General features: G+C 46.9%; 1 protein-coding gene across 1 annotated transcript; it reads left to right on the top strand.

Annotated features, from left to right (window-relative positions):
- Window positions 1–11,891: 11,891 nt before the first annotated feature.
- LOC138292873 (histone chaperone asf1a-B-like) lies at window positions 11,892–17,411 on the top strand. The gene is made up of 4 exons (XM_069231718.1): window positions 11,892–12,270; window positions 14,210–14,325; window positions 14,733–14,909; window positions 15,271–17,411. The coding sequence occupies exons 1-4, from the start codon at window positions 12,162–12,164 to the stop codon at window positions 15,478–15,480; spliced, it is 612 nt and encodes a 203-aa protein (XP_069087819.1). The 5' UTR covers window positions 11,892–12,161; the 3' UTR covers window positions 15,481–17,411.
- The last annotated feature ends 1,385 nt before the right edge of the window (window positions 17,412–18,796 follow it).

The raw sequence follows: 18,796 nt of genomic DNA on the forward strand, positions 1-18,796 counted from the left end.
AAGAAGGTGTGCCAGATCATCGTGGTCTGCTGTATGCTTCACAACTTGGCTTTGCGACGACAGGTGCCTTTTCTGCAGGAGGATGGTCCAGATGGCGGTGTTGTGGCAGCTGTGGAGCCTGTGGACAGTGATGAGGAGGAAGCAGAGGAAGAAGACATTGACAACAGGGACTCAGTCATCCAGCAATATTTCCAGTGACACACAGGTGAGAAAACATTCCTGCCTACTACAAGTACTTTAACGCTTCTACCTCTGAGTTTGCATTTTCCCTTACGGTTTCACAGGTGTGGTTTCCAACGTGTGTCATCTGCTTAGATTCCTCATGGACTTGAGCTGTGTGACATAGGTATGTTGACATTACATTTGAAAAAGCATTTTGTCACTGTAATTGCTAATACACAATTCCGAAATCACAGACTGACTCCAGATTGTTTTGTGCTTCAAGGGTGTTTATTGAAGGGCTCAATATTGGAGGGGGTTGTAAAATAGTGAGGGGGTATGGTGGAGGAATGTCCATGGCAGAGTCCAGTCTATTAGTCTCACAGGTGCATTGCCCATATGGGCATAGGAAGTGGAGCTGGGGCAGTTCCAATATAGACAGGTTTACAAAGTGGGACAGTGGTTTGACAATCAGGGTGGTCTCATTTCTTGGCGGGGGTCTTGGCATCGTGCTCTGTCTTGTTCCTGGATCTCAGGGACCGCTTGCGGGGTGGTTCTCCGTCTGCAGGGGGTGGGGTGCTGGTGTGGTGGTCCTGTGGCGGTGCCTCCTGTCCACTAGCGACGGCAGAGGTGGTGGGCAGTTCATCATCCATGCTAGTGTCAGGGGCCCCTTGTAGTGCCACAGTGTCCCTCCTGGTGTTAAGTATTTCCTTCAGCACCCCGATGATGGTGCCCAGGACGGAGCTGATGGTTCTGAGTTCCTCCCTGAACTCCAAATACTGTTCCTCCTGCATGTGCTGGGTCTCCTGAAACTTGGCCAGGACCGTTGCCATCGTCTCCTAGGAGTGGTGGTAGGTTCCCATGATGGAGGAGAGGGCCTCGTGGAGAGTGGGTTCCCTTGGCCTGTCCGCCCCCTGTTGCACGGCAGCCCTCCCAGTTCCCCTGTGTTCCTGGGCCTCCGTCCCCTGGACCGTGTGCCCACTGCCACTGCCCCCAGGTCCCTGTTGTTGTTGGGGTGGTGGGTTATCCTGGGTTCGCTGTAGTGGTGGACACACAGCTGATTGACATGTCCTGGGGACGGAGGTATGGGCCCGCTGGGTGGGTGCTGTGCTGGTGTTACCAGAGGGTGGAAGGTATGTGGTGGGCTGTGCCTGTGTGAGGGGAACCGACTGTCCCGAGGCCCACGATGGTCCGGGCTGGTCATCTGGATCCAGTTGGACAGAGCTGCTGTCATCACTGTGGGCCTCTTCTGTGGGTGGGGTGGAGATGTCTGGACCCTCCTGTCTGGTGACGTTGGGTAGTGGTCCTGCAGGGGTGTAAAAGCATGATTATTGCATCTCTGTGTGTCATGGTGTACAATGGGTGGGTGACCGTGTACCCCAGTGCTAGCATTCCTGTGTGGGGGCTTGTGTGATGATGTTGAGGGGGGTGTTATGGGTATGTGCAGTGGGCATGCTTTAGTGATGGGTGTCCATGCTTTGTTGTGTCATGCAGGGCTTGGTGTTTGGATGTGTGGTTTGTGTTATTAGTACATTTGTGAGGAGTTGGAGTGATAGGGGAGGGGGCGAGGTTGGGGGTCTGTGATAGCATGCAGGTAGGGTGGGGGATATGGTAGTAAAAGGTTTGACTTACCAGAGTCCATTCCTCCACCGACTCCTGCGAGGCCCTCAGGATGCAGAATCGCCAAGACCTGCTCCTCCCATGTTGTTAGTTGTGGGGGAGTAGGTGGGGGTCCGCCGCCAGTCCGCTGTACCGCCAGGTGGTGTTTGGAGACCATGGAATGCACCTTCCCCCGTAGGTCGTTCCACCTCTTCCTGATGTCGTCCCGATTTCTTGGGTGCTGTCCCACTGCGTTGACCCTGTCGACTATTCTTCGCCATAGCTCCATCTTCCTTGCAATTGAGGTGTGCTGAACCTGTGCTCCAAATAGCTGTGGCTCTACCCGGATGATTTCCTCCACCATGACCCTGAGCTCCTCCTCCGAGAACCTGGGGAGTCTGTGCCGTGCCATTGGGTGGTGTGGGTGATGTGTGGGGTGGTGTGTGTGGTGATAAGTGTGGTGATATGTAGTGGTGTGTGGTGTTTTGTGCATGGAAGTTGTGTGGGTGATGGTGTTGAGTGCCTGTGGCTGCTAGTTTGTGGATAGTGGTGTCTCTCTCTGGCCTTCTTTCGTAAGTTTTGGTAGTAGGGGTTTGTGGGTGATGTGGGTGTGTGTTTTATATTGTATTGGGTGTGTGGGAGTGGTGTGTGTATGTGTATCAGGTGTGGGTATTTGGAATTGTCCAATGTGGCGGTGTTTTGTAGAAGTGTGTGTGTATTTTGAGCGCGGCAGTGTGTACCGCCAATGGAATACAGCGGTTGAAAGACCGCCGCGTGGATTCGTGTGTTGTGATAGTGTGGGCGTATTTCTGTTGGCGTGACGGTGGAGGTTTTGTTTTCGCCAGTTTATCACTGACCTTTGGTGTGGCGGACTTGTGTGGGAGTCTGAATTTTGTCGGATTTCGAGATGTGGGTCATAATAGCTGTGGCGGAATTCCGCGGCCGCGGCGGTGTGTTGGCGGTCTTCTGCGGCTTTTACCGCCAATGTTGTAATGACCGCCCCAGTCTTTATGCAAGAGCATAATTCATGCATTGTGTTTATATGCAGTTTGTTAACCTTTTGCATTGCAGAGTTTTACCTAGAAATCACTATTAATGATGTTTGCAAGTAATGTTCATTTGCAAGGAATTGCTGCAGGCTTACAGAGTCTATCAGGATGTGGTCCCTTTCTAGGACCTCCTAGAAGCTTTCCCTGCAGCATGAATGGGTGTGGTTTGTGGGCTGGGCCAGACTCTATATAAGGGACCCAGCCCAGCGCCACGTGCTCACTATTCAGAGGTCCCGGTGCAGAGCAGCAGCAATTTCCTGAGCTCCTGTTCCGGAGGCCTACCTTGATGTTCCAGGCCTGCCCCGCATTATATTGGTGATCCTTGAGCAGGGTGGTAAAACGGAGGTCGGGCTGGGCCCCCAACCCCGTTCTAAAAGACTCTTGAGTTTTGGGCCTACTCGTGGAATTTTCAGAGTACGCGAATCATTGCTCTGATGTAAATCTTGGTGTTCAGATCGGCAAAGGCTTGCGCAATCATTTCATGGCATTTGCATATTCTTGTTAGAATCGGCAGTTAGTGCGATTCATTTACCGCATGTAAATCTTGGTTTTCGGATCGCCAAAGGCTTGCACGATCATTTCATGCCATTTGCATATTCTTGTTAGAATCGTCAGTGAGCGCGATTCATTTCCCGCTTGTAAATCTTGGTGTTCGGATCGGAAAAGGCTTGCGCGATCATTTCATGGCATTTGCATATTCTTGTTAGAATCGGCAGTGAGAGCGATTCATTTCCCGCATGTAAATCTTGGTGTTCGGAACGGCAAAGGCTTGCGCGATCATTTCATGGCATTTGCATATTCTTGTTAGAATCGGTAGTGTGCGCGATTCAATTACCGCAAGTAAAACTTGGTGTTTGGATCGGGCAAAGGCTTGCGCGATCATTTCATGGCATTTACATATTCTTGTTAGAATCAGCAGTGTGCAAGATTCATTTCCCACAATTAAAACTTGGTGTTCGGATTGGTAAAGGCTTGCGCAATCATTTCATGGCATTTACACATTGTTGTTAGAATCGGCAGTGTGCACAATTTATTTCTCGTAAGTATTCTTGGTGTTCAGATCGGCAAAGGCTTGCACAATCATTTCATGACATTTACATATTCTTGTTAGAATCGGCAGGGTGTGCGATTCAATTCCTGCATGTAAAACTTGGTGTTCAGATTGGCAACAGTTTGCGCGATCATTTCATGGCAAGTAAAAACTTTGATGTGTAATCTTTGTTGAAGTACACACATTTATCCTGAGCCTGTGGATTTCCTGTGAAGATGAGAAATTCAGAGTGTGACGTTCTTTGTGCATATTAAGTCCCCAGTACAATTCCAATTGTTTTCCAAGGAATGTTTCAGATTGTCTTGTCCTCATGTTAAAAAAGTAGTGTTTGTTCTGAAACGGTATTCTAGAATGTTCTTGTATTTCTAGACATTATGTGACATTTCATGTAAAGCTCATATGAAACATTGTATTAACTCATTCTTGATTCTTTCCAGGTGCTGAGATTTCTTGAGGCCTAGTTAGAGTCTAGTTCTAGGCCATTCATGTTCCTTCAGTCTAAGTGTTATTTTATGTTCCGAATATCATTGAACCCTAGATTCCACAGAGTGTTATTTCATGTTCTGAGCATCATTGAATCCTAGATTCAACAGAGTGTTATTTCATGTTCCGAGTATCATTGAACCCTAGATTCAACAGAGTGTTATTTCATGTTCCGAGTATCAGAGTGTTATTTCATGTTTCTAGTATCATTGAACCCTAGATTCAACAGAGTGTTATTTCATGTTCGAGTATCATTGAACCCTAGATTCAACAGAGTGTTATTTCATGTTCTGAGCAGCATTGAACCCTAGATTCAACAGAGTGTTATTTCATGTTCCGAGTATCATTGAACCCTAGATTCAACAGAGTGTTATTTCATGTTCCGAGTATCATTGAATTCTAGATTAAACAGATTGTTATTTCATGCACTGAGTATCATTGAACCCTAGATTCAACAGAGTTTTTATGAAACTCAATGTGATTATATCTTGATAGTGTGTTGTTTAACCTTTTGCTTCCTACAGGTCTCCTTCCCAGCTGTTCCCTATCTCATCCCCTTTTCCCCCACTTTGACTCTCTCAGGCTCTGTGATATTTCTATCGGAGCTTTGGAGATGTCTAGTGGTGGACAAGGTGGGAACGTGCGCAGGGCCCGGGGATCTGGTCTCCCTGACAACGGACCATGCACCCTGCCAATATACCACACGTATCATGTGCATGCAAAACACTTGATCAGTCATGACATGTCAATGTGCACACACATATCGTCAAACACCACCCGACATGTGGGACGAGGGGCGTTGTACTGGCCTGTTGCCCTGGAGCACTGTACAACCGCTCACACAGGGGTAGGACCCCTTCCACCAGTTTCTCCACTTCCCCTGTAGTGAAGGCTGGGCCCTATCCCCTGCAGTGCGTGTCATCGTTGCTTCAAGATACAGGTCAAAGCATCACACGAAATTGAGGTCTGTCTTGCCCGAATGCCAGGAGTCAAGTGAGCTGGCCCATACAAAATGGCGGTTTCAACAGCAGCGGTCATTACCGTCACCGCCGGCGGTGATCGTCATTGGCCCCAGTCTCCCATATACGTCAATGTTAACCAATGAGGAGTTGCACGGTGATTCATACCGCCTTCCGCCATGAAGACTTCCGCCGGCGGAACTAAGGACCAGATGTAGGAAGCCTCTTGCATGTCACAAACTGCGAAAAATGCAGTTTGCGGCATGCAAAAGGCCGAACGCGATGCACAACCTCAAATTGCGAGTCGGTACCGACTCGCAATTTGAGGATGCGACTCGCAAATAGGAAGGGGTGTTCCCTTCCTATATGCAACCGCATCGCCATGCTGAGTTGCTTTGTGACCGCGAATGCGGTCGCAAACCAACTCGCAGTTGCCACCCACTTGAAGTGGGTGGTAACTCATTCGCAAAAGGGAAGGGGTCCCTATGGGACCCCTTCCCCTTTGTGAGTGCCGAAAAAAAAAAAAATTCAGCGCAGGCAGTGGTCCAATGGACCACTGCCTGCTCTGAAAAAAACTAAACCAAATGGTTTCGGAAGTTTTTCTTTCTGCAACTCGTTTTCCTTTAAGGAAAACGGGCTGCAAAAAGAAAAAAAAAACTGCTTTATTGAAAAAGCAGTCACAGACATGGAGGTCTGTTGTCTCCAGCAGGCCACCATCCCTGTGAGTGCAGGGACTCGCTATGGGGTCGCAAACTGCGACCCACCTCATTAATTTTAATGAGGTGGGTCTTTGCGACCCCATAGCGAGTCGCAGAAGATGTCTGAGACACTTTTCTGCATATGGTTTTGCGAGTTGCAAATTGCGAGTCGGTCAGACTCACAATTTGCAAGTCGCAAAATTTTATTTACCTACATCTGGCCCTTGGTCACTTCCAGCTGTCCAATGCATGCCAGACAGGCGGATGCCATATTAGTCTGTAACGTGACTGTCCTGGGTTCACACTGTGTAATCACCTGCACGTCGTCACAAATAGATACATTAGGTCACACATTGTGGATAATGACACATGTAGTGAGTGTATGGTGACATCACCACACTTGTCACTACAGTTGTCAGCATATATGATCCGTATAGTGGAACACATGGGAGGTGTACGTGTACATGTCCTGTATACGTCCATTGTCACAGGGATTATTTGCCATCGTCTGGTTAGGAATGGAGTGTGGACTAATGTATCTTCCCACAACATGACAGCCAGCTTGCAAGAATAAAACTACATGACTGTCATATGTCATACTTGGTGCACTACATTGTGAGTGGTTCCCAGATTGTTGTTTGTGTCCCCGCACAGATATCGCCACAATGGAGTGATGAGGAATGCACCAGTTTACCATCCACTCGTAGATCTTGATACCATGGAAGAGCGCCACATCATCCTGACCTATTCACTTAACCATTTGTGCATCAGGGAACTGGTCACCCAGTTGAAGCCAGGCCTCCTGCCAGGTTTGAGAAATTCCCATGCCACTCCTCCAACAGTCCAGGTATTGTCAGTCCTGCATTTTGTGGCGAGTGGCTCTTTACAGTGGGACTACCTGCAGGGTTTTCACAGCCCCAGTTCAGTAAGGTGTTTCAGGATGTGCTGGATGCCCTACTCAAGCATGTGCACAGATACATTAGGTTCCCACAAAGTGCTGAATTGCCCTCTGTAAAAGAAGCCTTCTACAACATATCAAATGCCCCACAGGTAATTGGGGCCATTGATGGGACTCACATCACCTTGGTACCTACGAGGACCAATGAACAGGCCTACAGAAACCGAAAGAGTACATATTCACTCAATGTACAAGTGGTGTGTCTTGCAGATGAATACATAACACATGTAATCGCTAGATTCCCAGGATCAGTACATGATTCCTACATCCTGAGGAACAGCAGTGTCCCTGCAATGATGTCACAGCTACAAGGGGAAGGGCCTGGCACATAGGTATGTGTGCTGCTCTCCATGTCAGATGTTTGTAACCCTCCAAACACAGTCAGCACTCTGCCTAGCATTGTTACCTAAAGTAATGTTCCCTTTTCCACACAGGTGACTCCGGATACCCCAACCTGCACTGGCTCCTGACACCTGTGAGACTTCTAACTACAGTAAGGGACAGCAGGTACAATGAGGCACATGGCCGGACGAGGCGAGTTATTGAGCAGACTTTCAGTCTCTTTAAAGCTATATTTCGTTGCCTCCATGTGTCCGGTCGTGCCGTACAGTACTGACAAGGGAAAGTCTGCAAGATCGTGTTGCATGCTGCATACGCCATAATCTGGCCCTCTGGACGCACATCCCACTGTTGGAGGAGGGGGACATTGATGCTGGAGAAGTGTTTGGGGGCCTGTGACTCTGATGCTGAGGGGGAGGCAGACGAGGATGAGGCACATGACAACAGGACTGACATGATTTGTCACTACTTTCAATGATGTACAGGTATGTGTGAATTGTATGTCATCTGCACATGAAAGATGTATTGCTGAATCCAGTCTGTAGCAAGTATTTGCATGCATCAAGGTGTGTGTGGGGACTACAGCATTCCATCTTACTTTCCGACCCTGAAAGGTAGGTGACTTACCATGAGGGGTGGTGGAAATGCTCTGCTACTAAGGAAATGTGTGGATTGCTGGTGCCATGGTTTTACAGCCTTAGTTTTACCAAAGGTTTAGGGTCCTCAGCCTGTCTGTTTGGGGGAATGTTAGGGGGACTTATCAGTCTTGTCCTGCTGCATGGGCATGCCATATGCTGCAATGTCAGCTGCTGTGTGGCAAGTACCTGTTCCTGACTACTCAGGGAGGTGAACAATAGAGGATGTTACCTATGTTACATCTTTCCTGTCCCACACGTGTGTGAGTGCCTGTGCAGGCCCTTACATATGTGGTATCATAGCTGCTGGGCCAGTCATTCTGTGTATGTGTTTAAATGCTGTGGATGTATGACTTGGTTCACATGCCTTACAACATTGTGCCTGTTTCCATTTAATTTTCCCTCTTCAGGTCACATCTCTGTCTGCAAGCTGATTACTGTAATGTCTGTTGCCATCCTTGACACTGGATATCATTACCATTTGGATGTACTTACACACCTGCTGGCGTGTCCCACTACATCTGCCACTTTAACATTGTTGTGGTGCCGACATGTGTATATATTTGCTGCTTGAAAACAGGATTGCCACTACATACAATGAAGAGACGTGCACCATGACTTGTGTTAAATTGTGTTTATTAAGTGAATGACATCACAGTCCAGAGGAGTGGGGTAATGGTCTGGGTGCTGATCAAAGTGGGTGACCCAGATGTTTGTCTCACAGCTCCTGTATCCATTTGCCCGGTATGATGTGAACTTGGTTTTGGACATCCAACAGGTTGTAACAGTGGCACACAAGGGTGACAGTTCAGAAGAGGGATCACTTCCTGGTGGAGGGATTAGTCTTGGCCTCAGGTCCTGCAGGATGTCTGGAAAGGCGACCTCTTTTACGGGGGTCCCTCAGCTGCAGGGGTAAGAGTGCTGGTGGCCTGTGGATCCTCCTGCTGGGCCTCCATTCCAGCAGCAGGTGCTGATGTTGTTGGCAGTGGTGTTGCCTGTCTACGGAATGGGGCCTGCTGTTGGGTGGAGGATGTCCGCAGAATATTGTTCAATTCCTTGAACTCGACTCATATGGAGACCATGGTGGCATTGAGGTCCTGCCACTGCTGCATGGCCTCCTGGTGGTATTCCCCCTGCAGCCTTTGGGTGTCCTGCAAGGTGGCGATTATCTGGCCCATCTTGTCGTGGGTGTGCTGATAAGCTCCCAGGACTCTGGTTACGGCCTCCTGGCCAGTCGTGTCCTGTACCTGCCTCGTTCCTGCAGTGACACCAGGACCGTCATTATCTTCGGTTTGCACCGTCGACTCCTACCCCTGTCCTGTGGGGCACAATGATGTTTGATGTGACCTTGGGACACTGGTAAGGGAAGGTGGGCTCTGCTGTGCATTGGCTGACACAGGGTAGGTGGTTTCACTTGTTGGCAGGGTGAGGCTGGTGGTGGTGGACTGACCACTCATGTCTGATGGACCAGGGTCATCACCCATATCAAGACTTCCCAGGGAGTCCTCCCTATTGGACCTGCTTCCAGGCCTGGGCTTCCTGTCACTGGGCTCCTCTGCTGTGCGGTAGTACCTGGGAAACCTGTGTAATGAGAGGTATTGTGTCAGGTGATGGTATTGTAGCAGTGACACACATGGTTGTATGCCATCACTGACTGGATTTGCAGAGCAGTAATGGCATTGACAGTTACCAGTCTACTGCTTGTGTTATCATCAGTGGAATGTTGCAATGGGCCTATTTTGGAGAATAGTTAATGTTTGTCTTGCTACTGTCATTGCCATGTACTGATGTGCATTCCTTATACTTATTGGTGATGGGGAGTGACATGGTTTAACGTGCAATTGCAGAGATGTGATATGGATGTAGCAGTCATGCAAGGGTAGGGAGTGTTGCATTGTGGTAGTTGTGGTACCTGCTGCAGTGTGATATATCCATGCACTAGGTGAGTCTGTAAGGGAATGGCATCAGTAGGTTGCTGTGGCATGCAAGGGTGGGTATTGGGTCCCTGGTGGGCTTGTGCACATTAGGGTGGTGTGAGGGGGTGAGAGGGTGGTGGGGGTACATGCTGTGCACAGGGACATGTTGGCCGGGGAGTACAGTTGACTTACCAGTGTCTGATTCACTAGGTATTTCCGTCAGCCCTTCTGAATGTAGAATGGCGAGGACCTTCTCCTCCTACAATGACAATTCTAGGGGAGGCAGTGGGAGCCCACCACCAGTCCTCATGATGACAAATCGGTGCCTGGAAGCCATGTACCGTACCTTCCCCCGTAGGTCGTTCCACCTCTTCCTATTGTCCTCCCTTGTTTGTGGATGGTTCCCCACTGCATTCACCCTGATGACTATCCTCTGCCATAAGTCGTTCTGCCGGGCTATGGATGTCTGCTGGACCTGTGCTCCGAACAGTTGTGGCTCCACTCTGACAATTTCATCAACCATTACCTTCAGCTCCTCGTCTGTGAATCGTTGGTATTTTGGTGGTGCCATGGTGGATGTGTTGTGGGTGAGAGTGTATGTTATGCAGGGATGGTGGTGGTGCTGTTTGTTGATGTAAGTTTGGGCAGTGGTATGTGCCTGTGCTCTGAGGTGGTTGTGTGCAGTGGTGTGTTGTATGATGCGTGTTCAGTGTGATGGCGCCTGTGATATCTAGGTGCAGTGCCTCCTTTCAGCGTGCTCTTGCCTAACTCTATCAGTGTTTCTGGTTGCAAAAAGTTCTGGGTATGTGTGGGTGTGTGTTTTGTAGTGCTGTGGACAGGTGTGTGTATGTGTCTCAGGTGGTGGGTAATGGTATTGTCCCGTGTGGTGCAGTGTTCTGGTGGTGGTGCCTTTTTGATCCCACGGCGGTTCTCACGGCCAATGGATTCCCGCTGTGTTGGGACCGGGGTGCTGATTTGTGAATCGTTATTTGGCGGGAGGGATGTTCTCGGCCTGGTGACGCAGCCGCCTCCTTCACACCATCGTTTTGACCGACGATGTCTTTTTTTTGGGGTGTATTTTGTGCAGTGTTGTGTGGCTGACTCGTAATGCGGCGGTCTTCACACCGCCATCACTGGCGGTCTGTCGGCGGCTGCTTGCACAGTGGTCTTCGGTAATGACCACATAAGTATCTTATGGTCACTGAACGGGGTATCAACACTTAGCGAGCTTGGACCATTATATGCCTCCGTCTACCTGGTCGAAAGCAGCCTTGTAATCTAAGAATAAGTATAGAGGTTGCTTAGCACGCCTGCGTGATCAAACAGTAGATACCACCAAGAGAATGGCAAATGTGGCTGCTCCTTTGAAAAATGAAAATAATCATTCTTTATTTCCTTGTACAGGCTAAATGCGTCCCCTTAACATCCTCTCACTCTCTCATCGCCTCATCCTCATTTACAATTTGCCATTGCAGAAGGGGCTGAGCTGTGGGTGATTCGAGTGAGAATTGGGGAGGAGGGGGCACGTTTGTGTAATCTACAGGAGTCTTACCCTGAAAACAATAGTCCGACCCCATCAACGCTCTACCTGACTCTATCAGGAGTCAAGTTAAACGCATCACCGACAAGCCTAGAGCTAACTACGAACCACCGAGGATGGCACTGCGCTCCAATTCAATAAGCAGCGTAAAACGTTTACGAGGTAGTTTGCCTTTTCAGAAACAACCACAAAAACGCGGACTGTCAGTCAATCCGATATTGCGCTGCCCTCTACTCGCACTTTAGAGCACATAGAACTCGACATTGCCTAAAATGACAAAATATGTAAAGTTTCGATTTAAACGGTATTGAGGCTTGAGAACCACTTCCTGCGTTTCGAGCCTCGTCTTCAATCAGTGACGTAAATTACTCCAACGGAGGCGGGAACCTCTGTGACAGAAGAAAGGCGAAAACGTCACACCCACCTTGCCCAATAATAGGGCTTGGATCCCACTTAGCGCCCGGTTACGTTAAAGCGGAGGATGGTGCGATTGGCTGGAGTCCGCAGTTGGGCGGGCGAGAGCGGAAGTGGGCTCTGCAGCTGCCTGCGCGGTTTTTCTGTTATTTTGTATTCGGGGTTTTGGCGCGCGGTGAAGATTCTTTTTCTCTTCTTCTAGCGTAGTTGTTGGTTGTACTGCAGGGCACATATTAACCAAAGTACCGTTCCCGGCAGTTTCACACCGGGTCAAACATTCTTGACCTTAGCACAGTTATTTAGCGTCGCGCGGGCATCGGTAAGAGTTTCGCGCGTTAGATCACTTCTTCGTTCTCCGGTCATGGCCAAGGTGCAGATTCAGAACGTGGTGGTGTTGGACAACCCGTGCCCTTTCGCCAACCCGTTCCAGTTCGAGATTACTTTCGAGTGCATGGAGGACCTACCTGATGGTAAGTGACTTTTGGGCGATCGTCTTTGCCCACTTTTTAGAAATATCACATTCAAAAGATCAATTCAACAGTAAGTGAGCCACTCTGAAAATACCTTCCACAGTCTTGCTTAATGGCGGGGGCTCCCTCTCAGTTACCGGACAGCGTTGTATCCCACATTTTCCGCTCCTGTTGTAGGACCTCCCAGTTTGGCCACGGAAGAACTGGATCGAGATTTTCGAAAACCTTTGTGGCTTATCTAACATGCTTTGGCATGTCTATTGAGCCCCGCGGCTAATAATTATAATAATATAAGACGGAGGCTCGCGATGGTGAGCGAGCACTAGTCCTTACTGGAGAGGAACGGCTAGTCTCATTAGGAGGGTACCCGGACGAGCTACTTGTAGATCAACACCTGCCCCACAGTGATTTATAATCGTAGGCATGGTGCCATATTCCGTGTCTTCAGTTGCACTTTGAGTAACACAAACTGTCTTGAATCGGACCAAAATCACCCACAGGATAAATGGTTGGAAGCCATCCCTCACTGGATGAGTTAGTAACTGGAATGGGGCCTTCGGTGGTTGGGTCTTGCCAGCACATTCCGTTCTGAAGCCCATCCCCAATCTCCCATTTGTGTGCTCCTATCAGGCTGTGTTGCTGTCTCGCATGTGTGCTTTTTTCCTTTGCCCACTGTTTCCCTCCATTGTGCTGCATGTTGCTCTCCCTCACTCGTGTGCCTTTGTCCCTCCACCCAAGTGCTTCGCTCAATGTTCTACCGCTTGTATGCTTTGCTTTCTGTCCCATCCTTCCCCCATTTCACGCTATCCCCGCAGTCCTAGTTTTTCATTGCATTCTTATACGTAACCCAAACATTCGTTTACCCCTTATTTTTAATCTTAAAATCTCTTTGGAATTGGTAAATCAAAAGAAAAGGCATTCGTTTACTTACGATTCCCACTTGCATGATCATGCATGCGCATCCAAAATTAACTAGGCACAGCATTTCGGTTTTCTTTTTGTTAATTTTTGACGATGTTGTACAACATGAACAAAAGGCATTGGCTGAGCCAAGCAGGCTCAGATGTCGGGCCTATTGGCTTTGCCAATTGTTATTCCCTCCCCCCCCCCCCCCCCTTTTTTTTTTTTTTTGTTCACCATTACTAATTGAGACACTCAGTTAAGTCTGCTCCACAGGAGTTGCACAGGCGGAATTTGTTTGGCCAGTAATTTCTGAACGGGAAGGCAAACGACTATAGGTTTTGGACTAAAGTACGGGTGCAGTCAAGGTTTGTTTACACCAACATGGGTTGGTGACGGCATTGTTCTGGATAAGTCATTTGCAGGTATGATTATGACTTTCCTCTTGAAAAAAGGGCGTACATTTGTCTGGTTTGCACAGCTGCTTGCAAAGTCCTATTTTTACCAATTCCTTAGAATATAAGTAGAACGAAGGAGCTGTGTATCCACTTGAGTTTTTTTTTTCTCCCCACATGCCATTGGCTGCTTCGTGCTTCATTCCACCCCCTAGAAAGTGTTTGCATTAGAATGCACGAGGAATTTGAAGTGAATTATCACTGAAAAATATACTAAATAAATCATTAGTGCCTGTAATGTGCGTTATACGCAGAAAGCCGTACTTTGTTTATTACCAGTATTGGCAAAGCCAGATATACAAATTCAATTCAGCACATTAAAAGCTAGTCTAAGAAACACATACAAATACTACTTGTTCGTGCCTGCGTTTGGTATTAAAGCCAGACCTGTTGGCCCTGTCAATGCTTGTTTTTGGTTGCTTCTGCCACACATAAGTTGACATCTCCGGTATTTGATTTGCACACCATCTTTTTGAACTTGTGTGAAACATGATTATTTCTGTATCTACAAATTGTGAGCGGACTGCAGATCTTATGTGCACTTACTGGATGGTTTGTCCTAACTGCTGCTTTCCTCGTTTCAGATCTTGAGTGGAAGATAATCTATGTTGGATCGGCTGAAAGCGAAGAGTATGACCAAGTTCTTGATTCGGTTCTTGTTGGCCCGGTCCCTGCAGGAAGACATATGTTCGTTTTCCAGGTGATTTGATACATCTTCTACCTGACACTTCTCTACACAAATTTTGACTGTTTATAACCTGCCAGACAGAGATAAGCATGTCAGTCCGTTTCCCTATTGTTAATATAAATATGGTCCCCGATAGGGTTACAGCAGTTTTGTACTCGAGTCCATCCGCTTCCTTCAGCGATAGCTGGATTTCTCGCTCCGGCAACATAAAACTAATGAAACATGTAATGCATAAACATTTTTTTTTATTTTTTTTAATTTCAGTCCTTTCACCAAGTGTCTTATTCGCAGCTTGTGTTTTTTTCCCCATTCAATAGCTTAGGCGTGTGTGTCTGCATGTACACATTTCTAGCGTTTCATGCTTTTTCGATAAACTGCTGTATGTGTTCAAAGATCGTCTGTTTTCCCCCTTTTGCCAGGCTGATGCCCCCAATCCCAGCCTCATTCCGGAGACTGACGCAGTTGGCGTGACAGTGGTTTTAATCACATGTACGTATCGGGGCCAGGAGTTCATCCGTGTGGGATACTATGTCAACAATGAGTATGTGGACCCAGAGTTCCGTGAGAACCCTCCTCAGAAGGCTGACTTCTGCCAGGTATGGAATGGTTTTCATGCAAACTGGATTTGCTGCTAATCTTTGAGGTGCAGGGTGTTGTTGCTCCAGGGACTGACTTAGTGTGTGATTAGATTAACCTATTCTGGAGTATGCCATATTTTTTTATTCTGAATATTCTGTGGCATGTGACATATCCAGTTCTTAGTTTGGTATTGAAAAAATTGGTTTATGTTGAATTGATCTAGCTCTGATAATGCTGCTTGTGTTCGCAGGGTGGGAGTGGCCTTTTGATCTCCTGTGTATGTGTGGTTCCGATTTTATCTTAATTGAGTAGTTAAATTATTTTTGTATCTGTTTTGATATCTTTTCTCATTCTACTCTTAATGCTCTTGCTGACCAGCTCCAGAGGAACATCTTGGCATCCAACCCTCGTGTGACACGGTTCCATATCCAGTGGGACAGCACTACTGACCAAAAAATGGAGGACCTGGAGAATGTGGATCCAACACCTAACAGTATGCTACCGCCAAACTGTACCCCCTCTAAGGGGCTGCTGAGCCCTGGTGGAGCACTGAATCTCATACCGGAGAACTCCATGGACTGCATGTAATTTTATGCAGCAGGACGGGGGCTGGAACATGACTGTGGGCGGGGAAATCTAAGAAATGAATGAAATAAATTAGGTTACCGCATACCTTGTTCTTCTGGGATAGGTATGCACTGGAGGACTTTGGACTTGTTGGGAATCGTTCCACTGAGTGAGTTTGTGGCAAATAGTATTTGCTACAAGAGGTTGCAGCAACTCCAGGCTCACATAAATGAGAAGTTTTGACAAAAGAAGATGCATTCTGGAAGCGTCCTTGTGCTGAGAGACCACTTCAAGCTCTGTACCTTTTCCCTAAAAGAGTGGTGTGCTTTTATGAAGAAAGGCCTTTGGTTTAGACAATGGAACACTTCTGGAAGCCACATGATAGTTCAGACCCCGGAAAATGGGAGCCCTGCCTTGTGCTGAAACACCTTTTGATGAACTGGCTGTAGAATCATGAATACGTTTGGAGTGGGCATACTGTTGTGTTGATTAGAAGGACCGTGCAAACGTGATGCACTCTGTACAGCATATAACCCTTAAAATGTGGGAGTGGCATGTCTTCAAAATGGACATTGAGTAACTTTGTGAAAAGCCACTCAACTTTTCACCAGCAAAAACCCAGCCTTTAAATCAGGAGTGCTCACCATACACCCCACCCTTGACTAAACAAGTCAAAATAAATTTGTTTGGCGTTGCATTCATTTAAGCCAAACAACCTGACTTGGCAAGAGCAAAGTGGCGTTTCCTTGTTGTGGTTTGTCCTTTTCATTCCATACACATCTGTGGCTTCTAATATGGTTTACAAAACGTAGACCAGAATGTTAAACCACTTAAGGCGTTAGCCAGTGGATTTGTAGAGTGTACAGTACCCAGGGACCGTGGCCCTTGCCTGCACATTTGATGGGTCACTGTGAACCCTGGAGTTATGTTTCTGGTTAACTCCCCTGGTCACTAACGTTCTTAATACCTCACTCACTAGTCCAGTAACCCGCTGTCAGCCTTTTCTAAACGACCCTCTCCTCCCCTTCTTCCTTGGGACTATTCTTTCCGATGACATTCTTAAGCTTTCCAGCACTACCTCTCCTGACTGTCTGTAGCCGATAGACCCGTTTCAGCACATGTGCTTGTCCTTTCCTTGTCAGAACCCCATACTTCCGCCTGTCACCACTTAAGAAAAGCATAGTGTCCTGTTGTTCATGCAGAGCACCATGTCATTGCCTAAAAGTCTAACCTGGGGATGGTCTGGATTTTAATAACCTTGCAAGAGGTCCTGCATAAAACTCGCAAAACTATCCCAATTGACTTGTTACAAGACTGAACCTAATTCTATTTTGCTGTATCCAAAAATCTTATGTAGGTGTTCAGAGCTGGATGGTGTAAAGGGGGTTTGGTCATTAACTTGTATAAGGGTGGGTTCTTGATCTTACTAAAGAAGGATGGTATGAATCCAATTTGTAAAGCAGTTTGAGGGCTAATAAAGGGTAACTTGTCCCATGAACCTAGCAGAACATATCTCCCTTTCTGGAGATGGTGTGGACTGCATCATTTCAAGCACTGTTAAATGAATGGCCAGGGGTCTGCCTTCCTTAGTTGAGGTATGTCCTTTTTGTGCATCCAACCTCTGATACCAAGCTGGGAATTAGCCCGGGATCTAGGAAATGGCGCCAGGGCATTTTTTTCCTCTCCCTCCCACCCCCGGTTGGCGTGCCACCAGAGGTGCTAAATCTTCAAGGGTGATATTCTGTTGTACCGCCTGCTAGTATGTGTGCATTTAGAGACTAGTTTGAATATATGTTAAATACCTGGTGCAGTCTTTACGCCTTCTTAAATTTGTTGTTTTGATACGTTAACACAATTTGTACATTTACGTTTTTTTATAAATATATATATTAAAGCAATATACTTACGTATATCTGCAACAGTTCATGTAGAAATAAAGCACTTGGAATGAACAGCTGCATGGTATTTTTTTTCTGGCGGGTAGTTAATGTTTTAAACATGGAGCTAGTATACGGGGTACATACCTAGAAGGATTATGGTCTCCTCAGCACGTGTAGACTGAAGTTGCCATGCCTGGCTCAAATGGGGAAATTATCAAAACTCATAGAAAGGAACACCTAGAACGAAGCGCAGGTATAAAAGACTGCTTGGAAAAGTGACGCTTTGAGAATGTTTATTTCGGAATGATTATGCAGAACTGTTACCAACTAAGCTGGTCCTAGCAGTGTTAACGTAAATCTCATGTAAAGAATAGTACAGTACCAATGCCACCTTTTAAAACTAGACACTAATGTGTGGGCTTTAAAACTAGTTTAAAAAGAAAGCAGGCTGACAAAATCCTCCTGGAGAAGACCCCCATTCCTTCTAGGCTGCCTGCTTTTGAGTCCCATAATGCAGTTGTCCCATTCCCCACCATTCCTCGGAATTAAAGGTTCCTAGACACCGGGATCTATGCTTTTCACTTAAATGTTTTTCAAACATATGTTTACCATTGCCTTTGGCATCCTAACATTTAGAGCCAACCCGTTTTGAAGGTAGGCTTTAATTTTTCTAAAAAAAATTTAATATAATTTTATCCCTCCCTCCTTTGCCGATCAAGCCTTGGATGTAATTTTTTTTTACTGTGATGGAGCAGTAAAAGATTAGTATGTGCGTTTTTTGTTTGTTTTTATTGATGCAGTCCTAGATAAAGTGGTCCAGCCAGACTTCCTTTAGAAAGTAGCACTTGCCCGTTGTGTATTTCAGATAAACTCAGTGCGAGGGAATGAGAGAATTCCTAGCTAGTGTGAAGTAAAATTTAAATTACACCATGGACACGGAGGCGAAGATTATGCTTTAATTTTTTTATTTTTTATTTAAACTTTCTCACGGTGTAGGAAGCTGGCCTGGTGTGTGGTGAGCATCTATAGTGTTATTACTTTATTCCAGGTGTAGTCTGTAGCCAGGGCTCTCTAGAGATAGCTGTCGATGAGCAGCCAAGACTTAGCTAGGAGACATGCAAAGCTTATGCAATACCACTACTCACACACATGAAAGAACCACAGTGTTACAAAAATAAACATTTTTTTATTATAACGCATGCCAAAATACTATATAGGCAATACCCCAACAGGGGTAGGTAAACGCACTACTATTTGTACATAAGTCAGGAATTAGCATAGAATGCAATAAAAAAGTGAAAGAAATGGACAATACTGAAGTCCTATAGGTGACCAACCCATATACTAAGAGTGGAATGTGAAAGTCTAGCCCCCACCCAAGGAAGTGGAATCGGTAGAGGGGAGCTGGAGGAACTAGGAAACCCACAAGGTAAGTGCTAGAGTGGCCCCCAGTGACC

This window comes from Pleurodeles waltl, chromosome 4_2 (assembly GCF_031143425.1).
Source record: "Pleurodeles waltl isolate 20211129_DDA chromosome 4_2, aPleWal1.hap1.20221129, whole genome shotgun sequence".
Taxonomy (NCBI): domain Eukaryota; kingdom Metazoa; phylum Chordata; class Amphibia; order Caudata; family Salamandridae; genus Pleurodeles; species Pleurodeles waltl.